The sequence below is a fragment of the Neophocaena asiaeorientalis genome, unplaced genomic scaffold (assembly GCF_003031525.2).
Source record: "Neophocaena asiaeorientalis asiaeorientalis breed wild unplaced genomic scaffold, Neophocaena_asiaeorientalis_V1.1 scaffold268, whole genome shotgun sequence".
Taxonomy (NCBI): Eukaryota; Metazoa; Chordata; class Mammalia; order Artiodactyla; family Phocoenidae; genus Neophocaena; species Neophocaena asiaeorientalis.
This window is the reverse complement of record NW_020173979.1, coordinates 4,207,194-4,230,524: the sequence shown is the minus strand read 5'-3', so window position 1 is coordinate 4,230,524 and position 23,331 is coordinate 4,207,194. Positions and strand designations below refer to the sequence as shown.

The 23,331-nt window shown below is 34.2% G+C and overlaps 1 protein-coding gene across 2 annotated transcripts in view; it reads left to right on the top strand.

Annotated features, from left to right (window-relative positions):
- RANBP17 (RAN binding protein 17) overlaps positions 1-23,331 on the top strand; it is a 312,232-nt gene that overhangs the window by 48,121 nt on the left and 240,780 nt on the right. For both annotated transcript variants that reach the window (XM_024753434.1, XM_024753433.1), the window contains one exon: positions 18,257-18,362. In XM_024753434.1, the coding sequence (XP_024609202.1) occupies positions 18,257-18,362 (106 nt within the window). The remainder of the gene's footprint in view (positions 1-18,256; positions 18,363-23,331) is intronic.

Here is a 23,331-nt window from a genome sequence, read left to right as displayed (position 1 = left end):
TTTTTTTGCAGTATGCAGGCCTCTCACTGCTGTGGCCTCTCCCGTTGCGGAGCACAGGCTCCGGACATGCAGGCCCAGCGGCCATGGCTCACGGGCCACTCCACAGCACGTGGGATCCTCCCGGACCGGGGCACGAACCCGCGTCCCCCGCATCGGCAGGCGGACCCCCAACGACTGCCCCACCAGGGAAGCCCTGGTCTTCTTTTTCTGTAAAAGAATTACTCATTTTTTTGGCTCAGTTTTTTGTTGTTGGGTTATTGGTTCTTTTTTTCTCATTGATTTTTTTTTTTCCTCATTGACTTTTAAGAGCTCTTTATATTTTAGAAAAATGAGCCCCTTTGTCTGTGTTGAATTGCAAATATCTTTTTTCTTTTTCTTTTTTCTTGAGTATACAGTTTGAATTTAGTAGATACATAGCCATGTAACTACCACCACATTCAAGATAGAGAACCTTAGAAATAATTTTCTCATGCCCTTTGATCCATTTTCCTAACTCTATATCCAGGTAACCACTGTTTTTTGTCACTATGGTGCATCTCTTTTGGGTTTCTGTGTAAATGAAATCATACAATAACTAGTCTTTTGTGTTTGACTTTGTTTGCTTAGGATAATGGTTTTGAGATTCAAACATATTGTATATATAAATATTTTGTTCCTTTTTATTGCTGTGTAGTGTTCCATAGTATGGCTTTTTCTTTAGTTTGTCTAGCTGTTTACCACTTAATGGATATTTGAGTTATACTTGCAGTTTTTGGCTGTTATGAATAATGATGTTGTGAACATTTGCAGACAAATCTCTGTATGTACTTAAATTGTCATTTTTCTGGGGTAAATACCTGTGACAGTTTGCTGGGTCATATGAGAAATGTGTGTATAATATTATAAGATACTACTATGCTATTTTACGAAGTGTACCATTTTTCATTCCCACTATGAATGCTCCACATCTTCATCATCATTTGATACTGTCTTATTAACTTTAGCCATTCTACTGGGTATCTAGTAGTAGTATCTCATTGTGGTTATACTTTGAATTTCCTTGATAATTAATGAAGTTGTGCTTTTTTGGCCATTCTTATATCTTCCTTTGTGAAATGTCTGTTCACAATTTTTGCCCATTTTCATATTGGGTTGTTTGTTCTTTTGTATATAGTCTTATTATTGAAATTATAAGTGTTTAATATATTCTGTATACAGTCCCTTTTTCACATACATGTTGCAAATATTTTCTTCCTGTCTATCGTTTGTCTTTTCAACTGTCTTTCAAAGGGCAGAGTTTTAAATTTTGATGATCTGCCTTTTCAGTTTTTTCTTCATGGCTTATGCTTTTTATATTTAAGAAATCTGTAACTGAAGTCATGAATATGTTCTATATTTTTCTTCTAGAAGTTTAATAGTTTTAGGTATTATGTTTAAGTCTGTGATCCACTTTGGGTTAAATTTGGGAATGATGTGAGGTAAGGATAAGGTCTCCTCCCCAACCTATACAGTTATCAAGTTGTTCTAGCACCGTCTTTTTTCCTATTGAATTATCATGTACCTTTGTCAAAAATCAGTTGGCCGTAAAAGGCTAGGGTCTGTTACTAGACTCTATTCTGTACCATTGATCTAAATGTCTATCCTTATGCCAATATTATACTATCTTGGTTACGATAACTTTATAAGTCTTGAAATCAGGTAATTTAAGTCTTTCAGTCTTGTTCTTCTTTCTCAGAATAGTTTTGTGTTCTACATCTTTTGCTTTTCTGTATTAATTTTAGCATCAACTTGTCAGTTTCTTTAAAAAAAAAACTCATTAGCGTTTTGATTGAGGTTGCCTCAATCTATATATCAGTTTGGTCCATCTTGATATCCCGTTGAGGGACATGATATATTGCTCCACTTATGTAGGTGTTTTAAAATTTTCTTTGCAATGTTTTATTGTTTTCAGTTCATAGGTATTAAAAATCTTTCACAAAATTTATTCCTATATATTTTGGTGCTATTGTAAATTTTGATTATTCTTTGCTATTTTATATAAGACCAGAATTGATTTTTGTCTTTGTGTCCTGTGATTTTGCTGAATTTACTTATTAGTTCTAATAGCTTTTTTTGTAGATTCTTTAGGATTGTTTTATATGATCATGTCACCTAAAATAAAGACAGTTTTATGTCTTGTCTTCATGCCTTTTATTTCTCTTTCTTTCCTTATTCCACTGGTAGGACCTTTAGTACAATGCTGAACAAAAGCGGTAAGAATGGATATTCTGGCCTTGTTTCTGTTTATACATAGAAAGCATTGAGCCTTTTACCATTGGTAATAAATTTGATGAAGTTCCCTTCTGTTTCTCAGGCTATTTATAATGAGTGGGGCATTGACTTCTTTGAATGCTTTTTTATGTACCTACTCAAATGACCTTTGTTTAATTTTTTATTTTACTAATATAATGAATTATATTGGTTGATTTTTCTTTTAAACCAGCTTTCCATTCCTAGGATAAATCCTGCTTGGTTATGATACTGTTCCTTTATATAGTGTTAGATTCAGTTTGCAAAAATTTTATTTTACATTGATGTTCATGAAGGATATTTGTTTGTAGTTTTCTTTTTTTGTGATGACTTTGCTTTTGGTAACAGGATAATACTGGCCTCATAAAATGAGTCAAGAAGTGTTTCTTCCCCTTCTTTACTTTCTGAAAGAGTTTGTGTTGTATTGGTATTATTTCTTTCTTAAGCATTTGATAGGATTCATCAGTGAAGCCAGTGAAGCCAGCGGGCCTGGAGGGTTTATTGTTATGAATGAAATTTTGTTAATTGGTATAGGACTATTCAAATGTTCTCTTTCACCTGGGGTCAAATTAGTCATTTGTGTCTTTCAAGGAATTGGTCCTATTTTTAAATTTACTGGAATAAAGTTATTTCTAATATTTCATTATTATTCTTTTAATGTCTGTAGGATCTGAAGTGATGTCTTTTCTTTCATTCTTCCTATTTTAAGAATTGAAGTATACTTGCCACATAATATATTATTTTCAGATGTACAACAGTAATTTGGTATTTGTATATATTAGGAAATGATCACCACAAAAAGTCTAGTTAACATCCATCACTATACATAGTTACACATTATTTTTCTTGTGATGAGGACTTTTGAGATCTACTATTTTAGCAACTTTCAAATATGCAATACAGCATTATTAACTATAGTCACCATGCTGTACATTACATCCCCATGACATTTATTTTGTAACTGGAAGTTTGTACCTTTTGACCCCCTTTCATCCATTTGATAATTTTTGCCCTTTTTCTTTTTTTCCCGATAGACTAACTAGATATTTATCAACTTTGTTAATCTTTTCAAGAAATCAACTTTTAGGTTCACTGATTTTCTTTTTTGTTTGTTCATTTTTTATTTCATAAGTTTTTTGGGGGGGCTTTATTATTTTCTGCCTTATACTTGATTTTATTTGGTCTTTTTTTCTAATTTTGGATGGAGACATCACATCTTTAATTTTTAGATTTTTTTGTATTCTAATAAAAACATTTAAAGCTATAAATTCTGCTTTGAGCATTGCTTTAGCTGCATATCATGAATTTTGATCTTTTATTTTCATTATCATTTAGTTAAAATTATTTTCTAATCTGTTATTTCCTTGTTAGTTTATGGATTATTCGAAGTATGCTTTTATTTCCAAATATTTGGGGCTTTCCTAGTTGTCTTATTGTTTCTGATTTCTATTTTAATTCTACCTTGGGCAAATATCATTTTGTATGATTTCAGTTTATTGAGACTTGTTTTATGACCCAGCATATGGTCTCTCCTGACAGACAGACCATGTACACTTGAAAAGAATATTTTACCATAGCCATAGTTGGGTATAGTAGTATGTAAATAGAAATTAAGTCAAGATGATTAATAGTATTGTACAGATATTCTTTTTTTTTACTGATTTTTTTCTGTTTGTTATTTTTGGGGCCTATTTCTATTATTTGCAGAGAAAGAGGTATTAAATCTCCAAATATGATTGTGGAATAGTCTATACTACTTTTTATTTTTTTAATTAAAATTTTTTAAAAAATTTTTGGCTGTGTTGGGTCTTCATTGCTGTGCGTGAGCTTTCTCTAGTTCTGGTGGCTTCTTTTGTTGTAGAGCACAGGCTCTAGGCACACAGGCTTCAGTAGTTGCAGCACGCGGGCTCAATAGTTGTGGTATGCAGGCCCTAGAGCACACGGGTTTCAGTAGTTGTGGCTTGCGGGCTCAATAGTTGTGGCTCGCAGGCTCTGGAGCACAGGCTCGGTAGTTGTGGTGCATGTGCTTAGTTGCTCCGCGGCATGTGGGATCTTCCTGGACCAGGCATCGAGCTCGTGTCCCCTGCACTGGCAGGTGGATTCTTAACCACTGCACCACCAGGGAAGTCCCATATACTACTTTTAATTTTCAATTTTTGCTTCATTTAGACATTTATAATTTTTTGTCTTCCTTGTTAATTGATCCTTTTATCTTAAAATCTACTGCATTTGATATTACTGTAGCCAGTGCCATCTTATACTTTCTGTTTACATGGGATATCCTTCACCATCCATTTACTTCCAGTCTGTCTGTGTCTTTATTTTTAAAGTGTGTCTCTTGTAGACAGTGTATAGTTCTTCCTTTAAAAAAAATCACTGCTGACCATCTCTGTCCTTTAATTGAAATGTTTCGTCCATCTACTAAATGGGGTGGAGGAAGACTATCAACTCAATACCATTTAAACTGCTTCCTTAGAATAAGGTTTTTCATATCACACTGGTAGTCTGTATTTAGGCCTCGCTGTGTGAGGTCTGAATTGAGGGATTTTTCCTTCTTTCCTGTGACTAACATGGAAGTCAAGTTAGACAATTTTCTGTTTTGTCTTTCTTTGTCTAGGGCAGACAGTTCACTTTCTTGCTAAGGGTGTAAGAGTTTCTTGTTGGAGTCCTCTTATTGGGCATGCCCTAGGCTTTGTCCTTCAAACAAGAAGCTCAAGTTCTCTAGTTGTTTTTATGCCTATATCTCTCAGTTTCAGCCCAGACATCTGTTTTTGCCTTTGTGGATTTATTTTACTTTCTTACCAACTCAGTAATATATCAGGTGCCTTTGTGCAAATTAGAAAAAGCACCCAGGCAAGTATAGTATGCTAGTATGGTGAGTAGAGTACAGGCTGGATTTCAGTCCCCACTTGTCCCTTCAGTTCTTTTTGTAGATATGTGGTTGCCCTGTAAGCCTGTCTTATAGTGTTTTGGGGTTTTTTTGCCTGATGACACAATGGCAGCCTTATATAATATCTTTTCTGATTCATTTTTTATATTAATTCAGATTATGTTATAATTTGGTTCATGTTTAACCAACTACCTATAAAAATCACATTTTTTGTTTTTGGTTTTATATCACAATTAGTGTTTGCTTCTTTAAACGTAAAGAATTAGTAGTAACTTTCACTTCAGTGTGGTCAACTACATGCTCTGAAAGGCCTTTGAGCTGCAGTCAGACCCTGCATTGCTTGGCTTGAAATAAGTATATGAAATTTCTGAGGTTCCTACTCCTCCAGTCTGCTCTCCTCCACTTCTCTGTCCCTCTCTCTTCTGACTACTTCCCCCTCAAAAAATGAACTTTAACCAGAATGAACTGGTGGGTAGCAAACAAGGGCAAAAAAGGCAGTGTTGCCTTTAGAGGCAAATTATCAATGATTAAATTGGTGGCAAACCCTTAAGCTAGTAGCAAAGTCAGTGTACTGAACTTGGGATTCTTATATTAAGTTGGGCCCTTGAGAGGGGATATAGTGGTCTGAAACTGGTAGATCCCCTTGCCTTCCAGCAAAAAAGTAAATTAAAATCTTCTTTAAAGAATAGCAACCATACTTTAGTGCCTTAAGAATCCTGCAGATAAAGAGCAGTCAATTAACTCTTCATGACTTAAAAAATAACCAGCACACAAACAACAAAACAAGGTACCATGACTGAGCACTAACAAAAACAGTGAATGGTTTATTTGATTTAGATCTCCTCAAGGACTTAAGATACTGGAATTTTATAGGAATATAAAATAATTATGTATGAAATGTTTAAAGGAAAAAGTTAGAACTACAGATGAGCAAACAAGAGAATGAAAAATGACCAGGCAGATTGAAGAAGACTCAAATGAAACTTATTATTGAAAAAAATATTTTTTGTGATCTAAAATTTAATGAATTTGTTAAACAGTAAATTAGAGCCTGCTGAGGAAAGAATTAGAAAATTGGCAGTTAGATTTGAAGAAATTTTTAAGAATGTGGGGAAACAAGGAAAGTAACTTTTTTTAAAAAAAAAAAACTGGTGAAGGATTTATTTTTTAATTTTTTTGGCCGCACCTCACGGCACGTGGGAATCTTTGTTCCTTAACCAGGCATTAAACCTGTGCCCTCTGGAAGTGGAAGCATGGAATCTTAACCACTGAACCACCAGGCAAGTCAAAAGTAGCTATTAAAAGAGAAGTTAAAAGATGGAATGAAGAGGTCAGATATGTCAAGTTGGATCCCAGAAGACAGAATAGAGAGAATGGAACAGAAGCAATAATGGAAAACATTCTTTCTGAGAATTTTTTAGAATTAATGAAAGACATGCATCTGTCAATACAGCAAATCCAAAATGTACCAGTCAAAAAACCCAGCAGTTTAGTCAAACTATGTAGCTCCGAAGACAGAAAATCTCTAAAGCAGCTTAAAGAGTGTAAAATAGACCGAAAAACTCACTTCTCAACAGTAAAAATGTAAACCAGAAGATTGTGGAATATTATTCTCAAAAAATTGAGTCAAAGTAATGGCCATCGTATAACTGTATGTCAGCAAAAGTATCTTTCATGAGCAAAGATACTGCAACCACTTCTAGACAAGTGAAAACAGAATTTTTACTACCAGTAGATCTTTACTGAGGTTCTTTATTAAAAGTTTTCATTAAACGTTCTAAAGATTATTTTTCAGGAAGAAGGGACATGATTCCATGAGGAAGGAAAGGAACACACAGAAATTGGTAAACACACAAATCTTAACAAACATAGCCTTATATTTTTAAAAAAGTTATTGTTTTTAACTTGTGAAATTAAAAAAGAAACTACCATAAACAGTAGTACACGAGAGAGGGATGTGATAAGAATTAAAATTGTCTTAATGCCTTGTTTTATTTTGGAAGAGAATTAAGATGGTAAAATTTCAAGAGTAACAAAAGTGTAAGACATGTGATTAACTTCCGTTACACAGTAGAGGAAAAATAATGAAATAGGTAAACAAGGAAACTCAGTGTTTTAAAAAGCCAAGAAAAGAGAGACAAAAAGAAAGACAGTAATAGAAAATAAAATAGTAGGAGCAGTCCACATACATTATTATTCTAATAAACATAAATGAATTAAATTTACAATTAAGCCAGATTATAAAGTTGAATATTTTAAAAAATATTCCAGTGATCCAAATGCCCATTATAAGAGACATACTCAGGGCTTCCCTGGTGGCACAGTGGTTGAGAGTCCGCCTGCCAATGCAGGGGACACGGGTTCGTGCCCCAGTCTGGGAGGATCCCACATGCCACGGAGCAGCTGGGCCCGTGAGCCATGGCTGCTGAGCCTGTGCATCCGGAACCTGTGCTCCGCATCAGGAGAGGCCGCAACAGTGAGAGGCCCATGTACCGCAAAAAAAAAAAAAAAGACATACTCAAAACTTTAAAACATAGAAAGTTGAAAGATTAAAAAAAATGTGCTGTGTAAATATGAACCTAAAGGAAGTTGGGGTAGTTATATTAATATCAAACAAGACTGTAAGATAAAAAGCATTACTAGAACTGGAGATAATCGTTTGTATACTAAGAAGGTATAACAATTTCAAATATCTAGTACCTTGAAATAGTCTCAAAACATCAAGCAAAGAATGGTGATCCTGTGGGAGAAATCGACATATGTACCATTATAATGAGGAGTTGCAGTACATTTCTGCAAATTATTTTTGATAAATTAGATATGGAAATCAAAAGGATTTGAACAATATAATTAACAGACTTTATTGAATTGATGTATATAAAATGCTGAAACCAACAATTAGAAAATATTAATAGGACATGTGGCATGTTTTTAAAAGAATTGACCAAGAAGAACAAAGCTAGAGGCATCATGCTTCTTGACTCTAAACTATATTACAAAGCTATAGTGATCAAAACAGTATGGCATTGGCATAGAAACATAAATCAGTGGAACAGTATAGAGAGCCCAGAAATATACCCATGTCCACATGGTCAGTTAATTTATGACATAGAGCTAAGAATATACAATGGGGAAAGGACAGTCTCTTCAATAAATGGTGTTAGGAAAACTATATAGACACATGCAAAAGAATGAAACTGGACCCCTATCTTACACCATACACAAAAATAACTCAAATCGAAAAGACTTGAACATAAGACCTGAAACCATAAAACACCTAGAAGAAAACATAGGTAGTAAGCTTCTAGACATTGGTCTTCGCTGTGATTTTTTGGACTTGACACCAAACGCAAAGGCAACAAAAACAAAAATAAGTAAGTGGTAAGTGGGACTACATCAAACTAAAAAGTTTCTGCACAGCAAAGGAAACCATCAACAAAGTGAAACGGCAACCTACCAAATATGAGAAAATATTTGTCACATATCTGATAAAGGGCAAATATCTAAAATATGTAAAGAACTCACAGAGCTCAATAGCAAAAAAATAAACAGCCCAATTAAAAAATGAGCGGGGGATCTGAATAGATATGTTTCCAAAGAAGACATATGAATGGCTTTCAGGTATGTGAAAAGGTGCTGAACATCACTGATTCTCAGGGAAATGCAAATCAAAACCACCATGAGATATCACCTCACACCTATTAGAATAGCTGTTATCTTAAAGACAAGATATAACAACTGTTTGCAAGAATGTGGAGAAAAGGGAACCCTGTGCACTGTTGATGGGAATGTAAATTGGTATAGCCAATATGGAAAACAATATGGAGGGTCCTCAGAAAGTTAAAAACAGAACTACCAGATGATCTAGCAATTCTACTTCTAAGTATTTGAAGAAAATGAAAATACTAACTCAAAAGGATATCTCTACACCCCCATGTTCATTGCAGCCTTGTTTACAATAGTCAAGACATTGAAGCAACCTAAGTATCCATTGCTGGAGGAGTGGATAAAGAAAATATGTGGGGTGTGTGTGTGTACACATAAACATATGTATGTAAAATTATTATACATTATATATATAGTATATAAGGAATATTATTCAATCATAAAAAAGAATGACATCTTGCCATTTATGACAACACGGATTGACCTTGAGAGCATTTTAAGTGAACTAAGAGAAAGACAAATACTGTATGATTTCATTGTATGTGGAATCTGAAAAACAAAACAAAACAAACTCGTAGATACAGAGAACAGATTGGTGGTTGCTGTGGTAGTGTTGGGGAGTGGGTGAAATGGGTAAAGATGGTCAAAAGGTATAAACTTCCAGTTATAAATAAATAATGAAGATGTAATATACAGCATGGAAACTATAATTAATAATACTGTATTGCATATTTGAAAGTTGCTGAGAGTAGATTTTGAAAGTTCTCACCACAAGAAAATAAAATTTGTGACTGTGTGGTGGTGGATGTTAACTAGACTTATTGTGGTGATCATTTCCCAATACATACAAATATCAAATCATTTTGTTGTATACCTGAAACTAATATGTTATATTTCAACTATATCTCAGTTTTAAAAAATTAACCAAGTATTACTACATAAAGCAAGTCTCAACAAATTTCAATGACAGTATCATAGAGTCCAGATTTTCTTACCAATTTGCGATTAAATTAAAACCAACCTGTAAAAATAACAAATTCCATAAAGTTGGTAATTTTATAAACATACTTCTAAGTAATTTTGGAGTAAAAGAAGTCTTAAGGAAATTAAAAAACAAAGAAAAGTGGAAATACAACATGTTTGGAATTCAGTAGGAAATTTATTTCACAAAAACAAGAAAGGCTGAAATGTGACTTAAGCATCCAAGTTGAGAGGTTGGAATGAGAGGAGCAGATCAAACCCAAAGAAAGGAGAAAGAAGGAAACAAAGAGCAGAAATTAAGGAACTAAACAACAAAGATTCAGTAATATCAAAAAAATCAAGAGTTAATTCTTTAAAAGTACTAATAAAATTGACAAACCTCTCATGAGATAAGAAGAAAAGAGAATTCACAAATAGCATTAGGATCAAGAGGGGAAATACAATTACAGGTACAGCAGAGGTTTAAAAGATAAAATTATACATAGTATTTTTTGAAGTCAACAAATTAGAAAACTCGAAATTAGTAAATTCCTAGAAAAATAACTTAAAATCAACACAAGATTTTTTAAAAAAAATACCAGAAGTTGAAGAAGATATTTGCAACACATACACACACACTAACCCAAGCAAGGATCTAGAAGAACCTGGAAATAAATCCTAGAAATCAATAAAACAAGCAATTCTTTAGGGAAATGATCAATAGATACAAATAAGCATGTCACTACTCATAAGAGAAAGGGAAATCAAGGCACATGAGATACCGTTTTACTTCCAGTAGATTGGCAAAAGTAAATCTTACAGGAGAATGTAGATCAAAGGGAATTTTTACATCCTTCTGGTAGGAATATAAAGTATAGTCACTTGGAAATAGACTGGAAATCACTTTGGTGTTATCTTGAAAAGTGGAACATTTGAATACCTTCTGACCTGGCACTTCCACTCTTAGATATGTCCTTTAGAAGAGCTCTTCTAAACAAGAGGACATGACGTGAGAATGTTCATAGCCTTAATGTTATTAAAGGCAAAAAAATGGAAAAAGCTCAAATGTCCATCAACATGAAAATGGATAAACAGATCATAATATAGTTATACAATGGAGTATTATATAACATAAAAAAATGAACTACAGATACACTTAAAGATGAATTTCAGAAATAATTAGTGGGGAAAAAAAAACAATTTTCAGAAAGCTATATATAGTATGAAACGCTTAATAAAGCCCCAAAACAAGTGAGACTAAAAATATATAGTTTAAGAATATATCTGTAAGTGATAAAACAAAAAGATGTCAAGAAAATAGTAAGCATCAAATACAGTCATGGTTACTTCTAGGGTGCAAGGTAAGGGGGGAAGCTAGGTTCGGGGTATGGAGGTAGGTGTGACAGTATTGGTAATGCCTTGGTTGTTAAATTGGATAGAGGGGGGTCACAGGAGTTTGTTTTATCATACAGTCATCCCCCTGTATCTGAGGTTTCTGCACTTGCTAATTCAACCAACCACAGAAAATATTCCCCCCCAAAATAAAATTCCAGAAAGTTCCAAAAAGCCAAACTTGAATTTGCCATGTGCCAGCAACTGTTTACTTAGCATTTACATTGTATTTACAACTCTTTACCTAGACTTTACATTGTATTAGGTTTATAAGTAATCTAGAGATGATTTAAAGCATATGGAGGTTACGAATAGGTTATATGCAAATACCGTGCCATTTTATATAAGTGACTTCGAGCATCTGCAGATTTTTGTATCCATAGGGATCCTGGAAATAATCCCCTGTGGATACTGAGGGAAGACTGTACTTTACATACATTACATATATTCTTTCATATGTATCAAATATTAGTTACAGTGGGAAAAGATTCAGTTGTAAAATCAAAGACTTGTTTTCCTACAAAAGGGTATTAGAAGAAAGTATAGCTGTTCTAAGATACGTGAATGGAATTAACTGAAATGTAATCATTTATTGGTATTAAATAGGCCTATCTATTGAATAAAATGTCAGACATGTTTCTTTTTTGTTTTGGGGGGTTTTTTTGGACTGCGTTGGGTCTTCATTGCTGCGCAGGCTTTCTCTAGTTGTGGCGAGCAGGGGCTACTCTTCGTTGCGGTGCATGGGCTTCTCATTGGGGTGGCCTCTCTTGTTGTGGAGCATGGGCTCTAGGTGTGCGGGCTTCAGTAGTTGTGGCGCATAGGCCCAGCAGCTGTGGCTCACGGGCTCTAGAGCGCAGGTTCAGCAATTGTGGCGCACAGGCTCAGTTGCTCTGCGGCATGTGGGATCTTCCTGGACCAGAGCTCGAACCCATGTACCCTGCATTGGCAGGCGGATTCTTAACCACTGCGCCACTAGGGAAGCCCCAGACCTGATTCTTGACTAATACAAATTCAGGGAGTTTTTGTAGTTGTAGTTTTAATGAAACATCATTTCAGAGTTTCTAATATAATGCCTGATACATGGAAATGTTTAATAGATATTTTTTTCCTTTCTTCTAGTCAAAAGGTTAGTGAGAAGGAATCTGTCTGCCCTTTAAAAATATCTGTGGTTTATTCGGAAATAATTGTTTTATATTATGAAAAGTGCCTAGTGTGGTGTGGTTCTAGTTTGTACTGCTGTGTATGGTAGTGTTCAATTTCTTTTGTGTAAAGACTTCAGTTAGTGTTGAACAAAGAAAATTATATGCTCTCGTTATGTGTGCTTTAATTTAGATGCTTAATGGCTTTTAATGTTACAAAATAAGTTTATTATTATATTATGATCTCACTTGTATTATATTGTCTTGCTCTTCCATATTCGTGGTGATATGGTCATGGTTTACGAAAACAATAATCCCTAAGAAATAAATAGATCATTAACAGTAGTTAACGATTACTTGTGATCTAGGGTAATGACTGATTTCTTTGGGATTATTGCAGTTATAAACCATAATTACAGATTATTACAGCAATAATTATTTTGTTAAAGGAAAAAATGTTCTGTTCTTGAACAGCTGCTGAACGAGTGCCCTGAACATTTCAGAATAAATCGAAAAATGAAAAACTATAATGGAAATGTAATCTGAGAATTTTTAAACAAAATTATAGATATGAAACTCATATATAGGATATTTAAATTTCTAAATGCAATTTAGATTTATGGCTTTACATGGTTCTTTAAACTTTGTGGATATAATTCCGTAACCAATGTAACTTTTTAACATCTATTATTCTAAATGCTGTAACTCTAATATTCTAGAGTTTTAGGGTAAGGTTTAATGTGTATGAGAAATATCACTCATTCAGTGAAATAGGAAAATTGTATTTGATAGATTAATTAAAATGCCTTTATATTTCATTGCATTGTTCATTTCTAACACTAATCCTAATTTTTTCAGTTAGTAGTTGTTAATTTTTAGGGTTAAAAATTCCTGCTTTTTTGTCTCATACAATAGAAATCACTGCTTTCTAAAACAGGGAAAGAGTGAATATATATCCTACTTCTCTCTGAATAAACTTCCATTCAAAATTTACCATAATTTTAGAAAAAATGCTCACATGCTATCTTTGCATAGCATTCTTTGATATCAAAGCCTTAATTTCAAGGTCACAAAATAAAATGAATTAAAGAATAAAAAATTAAAATTTGAGAAATTCTTGTCCTATATTTAGTATTTATTATTAGACAGTGATCTCATCACAGTGCATTGAAAAATCATCTTTTCAGTTTTCTCTCTCTCACCAGGTTCAACCTGTTAAGCATAGGGTCTCTTTCTCCCTTCTCACCCTGCCTTATACATATTTAGTTATATCCCAGTGGACAGAACATGGCACATAGTAGATATTCAGCAAATGAATTTTCTGAAAATTCTTGAGTGTTTTTCAGTTCAGGGTTTTTGTTTGTAGATATAGCTAACTGTAAGTAGCTTTAATTGCGAAAAGCCTCTTTGGTAGAGAGGGAAGAACTTAAAAATTCTTAAATATTGTGTGACTTCATTTTCTTGAGCAGCTTGAAAGTAAAACTTAGAATGGACATATAAATATTCCATATTGATATGTTTTATGGCTTTTGTAGCTATGATATAGAAGAACTAAAAACAGTATAGCTATTTAATAATAATAATAATAATAGTCAACATTTAGTCAGCCCTTGTAGCAGGAATTATTATGAGTACTTTACATGCAGAATACCATTCAGTGCTGTCAGAAGCCTACGAGCCAATTATTATTAGCATTTCGTATTTATAAATGAGGAAATTAAAGCCAAAAAGATTGAGTAACAAGCATAATAAATAGTAGAGGCAGAATTTGAATCCAAGTTGTGCTCTTGGTGGCTAAATTGTATTGCCTCCATTTTTAAATATTGATCTTCCAACAGAGAAATATAAAAGTTACATATATAATCAGTGTCTGTTTTCAAGATGGCTTGTTTTATGAAGAGCTAGTAGGCAGATGTTTCTACATTTACATTAGTTATAAACTCCAAAAGTAAGTTTGCTTATTTTAAATTCAGCTATTCAACAAATGTTAGTTTCACGTGTCACATATACTTGGTTTTAGGGTGGCTGGTTTGGGAATCAAAAGAAGTGTGAATGCCCTAGAAATGATCCCAAAGGGAGATGCAGTCTCATGTGTAGCAAAAATCTGGGAGACAGGTGGAGGACAGTCAGGATTAGGAATTAAAATGTATTAAATAAACACTTAAGAGGTTGTTGGATCATCAAGGTCTGTCTAGCTGATTGACCACTGTGTTGTTCAAGTATTTTAATCAGTCTTGAGAGGAAGTGGTACATATCTCATAACGGTATGAGAATGGACTCTTGGAAATCCGTTGCCTATATTTGAATCATATACTTCTTAATAGGGATTTGTGACACTAAATAAATATAGGTACAGATAATACATATAATGTTTAAAATAGTACTTAGTGCATGTTAAGTACTATTTAAGTGTTTGCTATTATTTTTAGTAATAGTGAAGCTTACTTTAAGCAAAATTAGTATCTAAGAATCTAAATAGATAAAATATATAAAGAAGGTTATTATTTAGATTTAAATAATATTTTTCATTTTGAGAAATAATTTGTAGTAAGATATTTTTAAAATAATGACTCTCATAGGGCAGGTAAGTTATTATACTACATTCACCAAAGATTATGGTCACAATGTTTTAGATTCGTATCAATTATATAAAATGTGTATGCCCCACACACATTGGAGCACAATCTATTGATGATAACCTTTGTAAGATTCTGAGATATACAGTCGATTCTCCTTATTTGGTATTTAATGTTCCATAAAGTTTCTGTGAACACTGAATTAGCAAATATTAAACCATTGCTCCTAGGGGAAATACAGATTGGGTTCCTGCAGGCTTCTGGTCACATTTTCATCGACTGATCAGCATATAACCTTGTGTTATGTATTCCTGCTTAAAGATAATTTACATTAATATATATCATTGATTCGTTAACATTGAACTCACAGCCAACAGCACTACAGCCCATGCCTGGACGAAGCTTAACACGTGTTATTTTCTCTACAAGGTACATAATAGCTTTTTTTTTTTCACTTAGGAACACTAGGCAACACATTAGCACTATTCTTATTGACTATTTTAAAGAGTAAAATTATAAACAAGGAGCACAAAAGTGAAAAAACAATGTGGTACCAAAAAGATACCAAAAAGGGACACTTAGCTGTTTATAGAATGAGAGATGAAACAAGAAAGCAGATTGTTGCTTTGTTTTACCTGATCTTGGAATGTGAACATTGGGCAACTTAAATTATTTGCTGTTCTGCATCTGTCCATGAATGACCGCAAGTATTGATTTGGGGGATTACAAATAAATTTTACCACGTGGATGAATTTGCAAATAGCAGGATAGACTAGATTATACCTTGCATTGAATGTGCTTTAAGAAGCTGCTTTTATTTAAGCAAGAGAAATGTAACTACCATTAACATTCGTTTTTAATAACAACTCTATATTATAATGTTTACTAAATTGATAATAAGCTGTTAACTTCTTCTTGCCTGGTTCATGCTGTATTTTCTATGTAATGATTTCTTAATTCAATAACCCATGTCTATTTGATAACTTATGTATGCCAGGCACTGTTTCAGGCTCTGGATATGCAATAGACAACCAAACAGAAAAAATAACAGCTGTCATGCAGTGTACATTCTATTGGAATAGACAAGTAACAAAGCAAGATAAATAATAAAGTATATATTATGTTAGAAAGTGATAAGTAAAATTTTAAAAAATAATGAATCAGGAAAGGTGGATATGAAATGTTGGCAGATTGTATTCTGGTTATCTTTTGCCCAAAACTTAGTGGTTTATCAAATAACAATTTTATTCTTATCTCTCAGTGTTCTCTGGGATTGATAAGTTTCAACTAGATGGTTCTCCTTTGCTGTCTTTCAGGTGCTGTAATCAGGTGACAGCTGCAGCTGGCATAACCTGAATGATTCTTTACTCACAAGTCTGTTCTCTTTGCTGGAATGTTTGATGAATGGGCTATAGTTGGGCATTTCTCTCTCCATGTAGTCTCTTTACATGGCTAGCCTTTAGGTCTCAGGGTATGTGGTTTTCTTACATGGTGAATGGCTTCCCCTAAGTGAACATTCCCTGAGAGACTGGAAGAAGCTGCCAATTCTCTTAAAGGCTAAGCCCAGTACTGGAATAAGTGTCACTTCTACCATATTCTTTTAGTCAAAGCAGTCACAGTCCAGCCCAGACTTACGAAGGATTGGAAAAATAGACTCCACTTCCTGATGGCAATTGCATACATGGAGGGAAGGAATTGATGGGTATCTTGAAGACACACTACCGTAGTCTAGGTATTGAAAATTGATAGGATAGCTGTGTAAGACCTGACTGAGAAGGGGCATTCAAAGTGAGACTAGTCAACATGGTTGTATCTTTTTGCAGGTACATTAAGCTGTGTGAGGATAGGCAAAGAGTAGGTGGAGAATTGGATTTAAACAATTACAGTTTTGTAAGATGAGTATGTCAGAGGAGGAGAGAAGTTGACATTGTATGCAAGACAGAGATTATAATGATAGGCAGTAGAACTGGAGGTAGGTAAGCAGGGTAGAGAAGACATGAAGGGTGTAAGAAAGTGAAAAAAATGGCAGATCCCAAAAAACTATTAGAACTAACAAAAGAGAAACAAAGTTGCAGGATACAAGATCAATAGATAGAAATCAACAGTGGGTTTATATATTTTCAATGAGCAATCAAAAATGAAGATAACAAGTCCACTTACAATAGCATTTAAAAGAATAAACTACTTAGGTAAAAACTTTACAAAAGAAGTGTTAAGTCTTGTACACTGACACTGTAAAACATTATTAAATATCTAAATAAATTGGAAGACATCATGGTCATGGTTCAGAAGACTTAATATTGTTAAGAAGGCAGTATTCCTCAAATTGACTTAATGGATTCAGTGTAATCTCTGTCAAAATCCCAACTGGCTTCTTTTCAGGAATTGGCAAGCTGATCCTTAAATTAATGTGGAAATCCAGAAGACCCAGGATATCCAAAGTAATCTTGAAAAAAAAAACAAAGTTGAAAGACTCACACTTCCTGATTTCAAAATATATGACAGAGCAATAATAATCAAGACAGTGTGGTATTGGTGTAAAGGTAGACACTAGATCAATGAGATGTAGTTGAGAGTTCAGGTATAAACCCTCCAATTTGTAATCAGTTGATTTTTGACTGGTAGGAAGACAGTTCAATGACAGAAGGATTGTCTTTTCAACAAATGGTGCTGGGACAGCTGGATGTCTGCATGCAAAAGAATGAAGTTGGAACCCTATATCCTACCATACACAAAAAGTTAAATCAAAATGAATCATAGACCTAAATGCAAGAGTTAAAGCTATGAAACTCTTAGAAGAAAACATAGGACTAAATCTTCATGACTTTGGGTTGGGCAATGGTTTCTTAGATTTGACAGCAAAAGCTGAAATAACAAAGGAAAAATTAGCATTAGTACCACATGAGAATTTAACATTTCTGTGCGTCAGAGGACACCATGAAGAAAATGAAAACAACCCACAGAATGGGAGAAAATATTTGCTAATCATATGTCTGACAAGAGACTTGTATCTAGAATATATAAAGAACTTTTACAACTCAATAATAAAAAAGATAGATAGCCCAATTTTAAACTGAGCCAAGGATTTAAATAGACATTTCTCCAAAGAAGACATACTTACGCAAGATCACATAGCAGATTGGTAGAGCTGGGATTCATAGTTGTATCTGGCTCTAAAATGTGTCATTTTCACTATTATACTACCTTGGTGAACTTAAAATCCAACTCTTCACTCTGTCAAGAACTGAGTTCACAGTAGTTTATCACTTGTTTGGAAGAACTTTCGCTAATTTTAGAATATCGGGAAAAATAAGCCTTATTTCTATCAATACTTTCTAAATGATTTTTTCCTTGTTATATATTAGGACGTCTTGCCTGGCTGGTATACTTGGTTGGGACAGTTGTTGGAGGAAGATTAACATATACCAGTACAGATGAACATGATGCTATGGATGGAGAATTATCCTGTCGGTAAGTAGTAGCCATATAATTTATAGAAATTTAGTTACTGAGCTGCTATTATGAGCTAAAGCATTTTGTACTTGGCCTTTTGTAGAAGGTATTATTTTACTTTTTACTGATGAGAAAACCAAGGCTTAAGTGATTTGTAAAAGTCATATCTCTAATAAGTAGTATAGTCAAATATATTCATATGAATAATATGAGTAAGCTAGTTTTCCATATATTTTAATTCACTTTTAATAACATCTTTCTTTATAACAAAGTAATACATGTTTTTGTTGAACACTGAAGATTTAAATGAAAAGAAAGTTATATATTAATTTGGAAATAACTACTGTCATTTGGTAAAGATCTTTGAGTCTAATGTTTGAGAGTATATGTACATTACATGTGTATTTCTCAACTTTTTTTCAACAAAAATTATACTATAATATTGTTTTGTAAACTAAAATGGGGATACTAGTACTATATCTAATTCATTTTGGGCTGTTATAAGGATTAAATAAGTTAATAATTTAAAAATAATTTTAAAGTGCTTAGGACAATCAATGCCTGGCAAATAGTAAGCACTATATTACCAAAAAACCCCCCAAAATAATTCTTTTTTAAAAACTCAAACATAATAATTATTTATAAACATTTTATCTAGACATGACATATTCTAAGCTGTACCATAATTTAAATAGGTCCTTGCTTTGGGAATTTTAGGTTGTTTCTCAATTTTTCCTTATTATAAACGTGAATATTCTTTTAGCTATATCTTTATGTAGATCAAAATAATTTTATTAGAGTTAGGTCCTAAAAGCTAAATAGTGGTTGAATAGTATATAGCACTTTAAAGACTTTCAATACACATTACCAAATGGCCTTCTGGAAAAGTACCAGTTTATCCTCTGAGCCCAAAGGCCATGAGAGGCTATTGGGGTTTTTTGTTGTTGTTTTTTTTTTTGCAGTTGAACACTAGGTGGTAGGATTCTTATCTTTGCCAGTTCATAGGTAACTGATGTCTCATTTTAATTTGTATTTCTTTGTTTACAAGTGGTGTCAAACATTCTTTTCCATTCCTTTTCTTGCCATTTCTATTTTCTCTTTGTGATTTTTTATTATATGTAGATTGTATCATTCACCTGGTTTTCTTTTATGATTATCTTTTTGTTGCTATCCGTAAGAACTCAGTATATATCAGTATATATCAAAGATTGTAATATTTTGCTATTCATTTTGCTATTCATTTTCTCCATATGTTTTAATTTGTTTTAGAAATTGCTTTTTTTCTGGCTTTAAACATTTATATATTAAGATCTATGAATTTTTTCTTTCATACTTTTTTCAATGCTCATGTTTAGGAAGGTTGTTCCACACCTGGATAATAAAAATATTCTGCTATATTTTCTCCTGGATCTTTTATGGTTTCAGCTTATATTTAATTTTTAATATATCCAACATTTATTTTGTTATGTACTTTTTCGAAAGTTTCCAAGTGTTAACCAGTTAATGTCAAACCCCACCGTCTACTGATTTGAAATGCTGCATGTATCTTACACAAAATTCTCATGTCTTTTTCTAGGCCTTTCATTCTTCTCCACTGATCTTGGAAGTCTATTAGTACACCACTATCACCCTACTGAAGTCTTTAGTATGATATTCTCCCTCATTATTATTCTTAAATATATTCCTAACTGTTTAATAAATTTGTTGCCATTTTGAATAGAGATTTCTCTCTCATTTCATACCCTTTTTAACCTTTAAACTACCTCATTTCAATGAAATTTGAATCTGAATGGAACATAAATATTTTTAGTTTTTCCTAAGATTTATTATTTCCAATATCAAACCACTTTAAAATATGACTGGGGCATTCTCAAAATGCTTTGATTAATTTTTTTTTTTTGCGGCACGCGGGCCTCTCACTGTTGTGGCCTCTCCCGTTGTGGAGCACAGGATCTGGACGCGCAGGCCCAGTGGCCATGGCTTACGGGCCCAGCCACTCCGCGGTATGTAGGATCCTCCCGGACCGGGGCACAAACCCGTGTCCCCTGCATCGGCAGGGGGGGGGCCCACCACCTCCCCCCCCCCGGAGGCCCCCCTTGTTTTATTTTTTTTTTTTTTTTTTTTTTGCTTTGATTAATTTTAAACCAAGTGAACAATTTACTTCTGTAACATCTTTTAATATTACGTATTTAGTAAAGTTTTTGCTATAGTTAGTTTGATTTTTTTTTTTAATGTTTTCATCATCAAGTAGAGAATTTCCCACTGGCACTATTTTCCTGAAAAATATATATAACAGGAAATAAACAAAAGTATCTGCCAAGTAGAAAATTTTAATTTTTTCTTTAAGCGGCAAACATATTTAGCTCTCAGTAAGATTTGTTTTGTGTTTAGCTTGTCTTCCCTAGGAAACAAAGTCTTAGTTGAAGTTTATGGGCTAAGATTTTTTTGTGGGGTGGGGAAAAGGGTACATTTTCAGGGAAGAAAGAATGAAGGAAAAGTGAGTAAAAGATAAAACAGGTTATGTGTTGATTAGTTGATGAAAATATTGTGACCAGAGTTCCTCGGGAACCTATTCCTGTATTACCTCTAGGAGCAGTGGTTCAGTATTTGCTAATTCAGTTTTTATGGCCATTTTACAGCACATAACTACCATAAATAATGAGAATCAACTATAGAAGGTGGTGCATTACACACCTGGTTGCTCACTTTTACAGGTGTCCCCAGAGACCACATGGAACCAGCTGTGCTTCAAAGCAGTCCATCTTGGTGGTGGTGGGGGGACGGGGACTGAGGGCAAGTGGTTTATATGTTCACTTATTTCTACATCCCATTTTTAGTGGTTGAAATCTACTCCCAGAGTGTATAACTTTTCCATACTTCTTAGTTGTGTTCCCTGGCCTCTTTGAGGAGCTGCTGGGGAAGCCAGAGCTACTATTGGTCCTGTTGGTTGGAGGTAGGGGCTGGCTGGAGCTATGATAGGCCTTTCCTCCCCCTGAGTGAGGATTTGTAACTGCAGTAGCTGTGCGAGTCTTTACTGGGGCTACAAGGCAAGTGGTTGAGCCCAGGGACAGGAGGAGAGGTGGTGGTGGGGTTGGTGGGGGGTTAAACAGGGCCGAGCAGATTCAAGGTGGGGTATGTACCAGGACTTACATAATTTGCCTAGAAAAAACATAAATATATGTGTTTTAACATGCTGAGATTTTAAATTAAATAAGAATGATGTTATATGTAAAATTTTAAAATATCAATTTCACATGGAGAAATTCCAGGTAACTAGAACTGTCATACTGTTGCCTTTTGGTGTTGTTATATGATGACCTTTTTAACTTCTGGGAGGACACTACCACATTGGACGTTGAGGAGCTCCTGCCAAAAATCTATGTGTTATTTTATCAGAAAAAGGTTGATAATCATAAAAACTTTCAATATTGTGATAATGATATTTAAAACATGTTACTTTAACATTTTTAAATATGCTGCTTTAACTTAGCAAATAAGTATATTTGTGCTCAGGCCACACAATTCTGATTAAATAAAGATAACTTTATAATCATTTCAGTTTCATTCATCATGACCAGAATGTAAACCTCTTGAGAGATTTCCCAGGGATTTTGTCTTGTCCTGTATCCTCTCTAATTTGCTGGTGGCTGCTTCTTTTCGGCTCATTCCTCTAAGTTAGGCCACCCTCTGTTTCTGTTTCTTCATGTTGCTCTCACCTGTTCATCTCTCAATCATTCCTCATTATTCATTGAAGACTTTTGCAGCTAGGTCAGTGTTTTGCTCTCTGCCCCAAACCCTGCTGTGATGTAGATGACTTCAACTTCTTTCCCATCCGGTAGGTGTTGCTTCCTCTTCTCTACACAAGACACTTCCAGTGGCTTCCTGTCACACGTGAAACAAATTCCAAATTCCTGCCATAGCCCAAAGTGTACTGTGCTACTTCTCTGACCTTATTTCCTATCCCTTTTCATTCAACTCAGCTACATACACTGACCTCCTTGCTATTGAGTATTACCAATATGTTTTCACTTTAGGGACTTTGCGCTTCTCTTCTGCTAGGAATGCTTTCTCCCAGATGTTTACGTAGTACTCCGTCACTTCAATCAGGTCTGTACCTAGATGTCTCTACCTCTTTTGACCTCCCTATCCAAAATAACATCCTTATCCTACTTTAGTTTTCTTCACAGCACTTATTACCTCTTGATGTTTATTCCAGTAGAATAGGGAAGGAATAAGCTTTATCTGCTTTGTTCACTGCTGTATCTTTATCTCATCTGCCTGGCAAAACCTAAACTCTGAAGGAATTCAGAGTTTTCTCTTAATTTGTCGAGTGATAAAAGAAATTGCACACTTCTTTAGATAGGTACCATTGCCAACTGTCTTTTTTTTTTTTAACCTTAACTGAGCCCTCAGCATGGCTCAGTGATTTGTGTTATTTTAGTAATTCTTATCTTCTGACTTCCAAACACTGAACTGTTTTCCTTGCATGTGTTGTCCCACATGTACCTCTAATTCAGTGACTAAACTTAAACTCATCTCTTCCATCCACTCCCGACCCTGACTCTCTTTGTGTGTCTCATCACTGTCCACTCAATTGCCTAGGCTTGAATCCTGGGACTTCTCCTTAACTTTTTCTTTTTTCTCTCACCAGCATCCATATAGTCATTCTGTCACTTCTACCTTCTGCTTATCCCAATTAGTCCAGTTATTTCTATTACCCTTGCTGTTTTAACTCCTGTCATCATTTGCCTGGATTCATGCTACAGTTTTATGTGGGCACCTTGTTTCCTCTCTGGCTTTCTAAAATAAAGATTTGATTATGTCTGTGCTTTGCTGAAAGTCTGCAATGACTTTCATTGCTACTGGGATTAAAATCAATGTGATTTATCAGGCTCTTCATAATCTGGGTCCTGCCTGTCTCAGTAGCCTCATCTTGTGCCACTGACTGTCTTATAGCTGTATGGAACTTTTTTTCAGCTCTTAAATG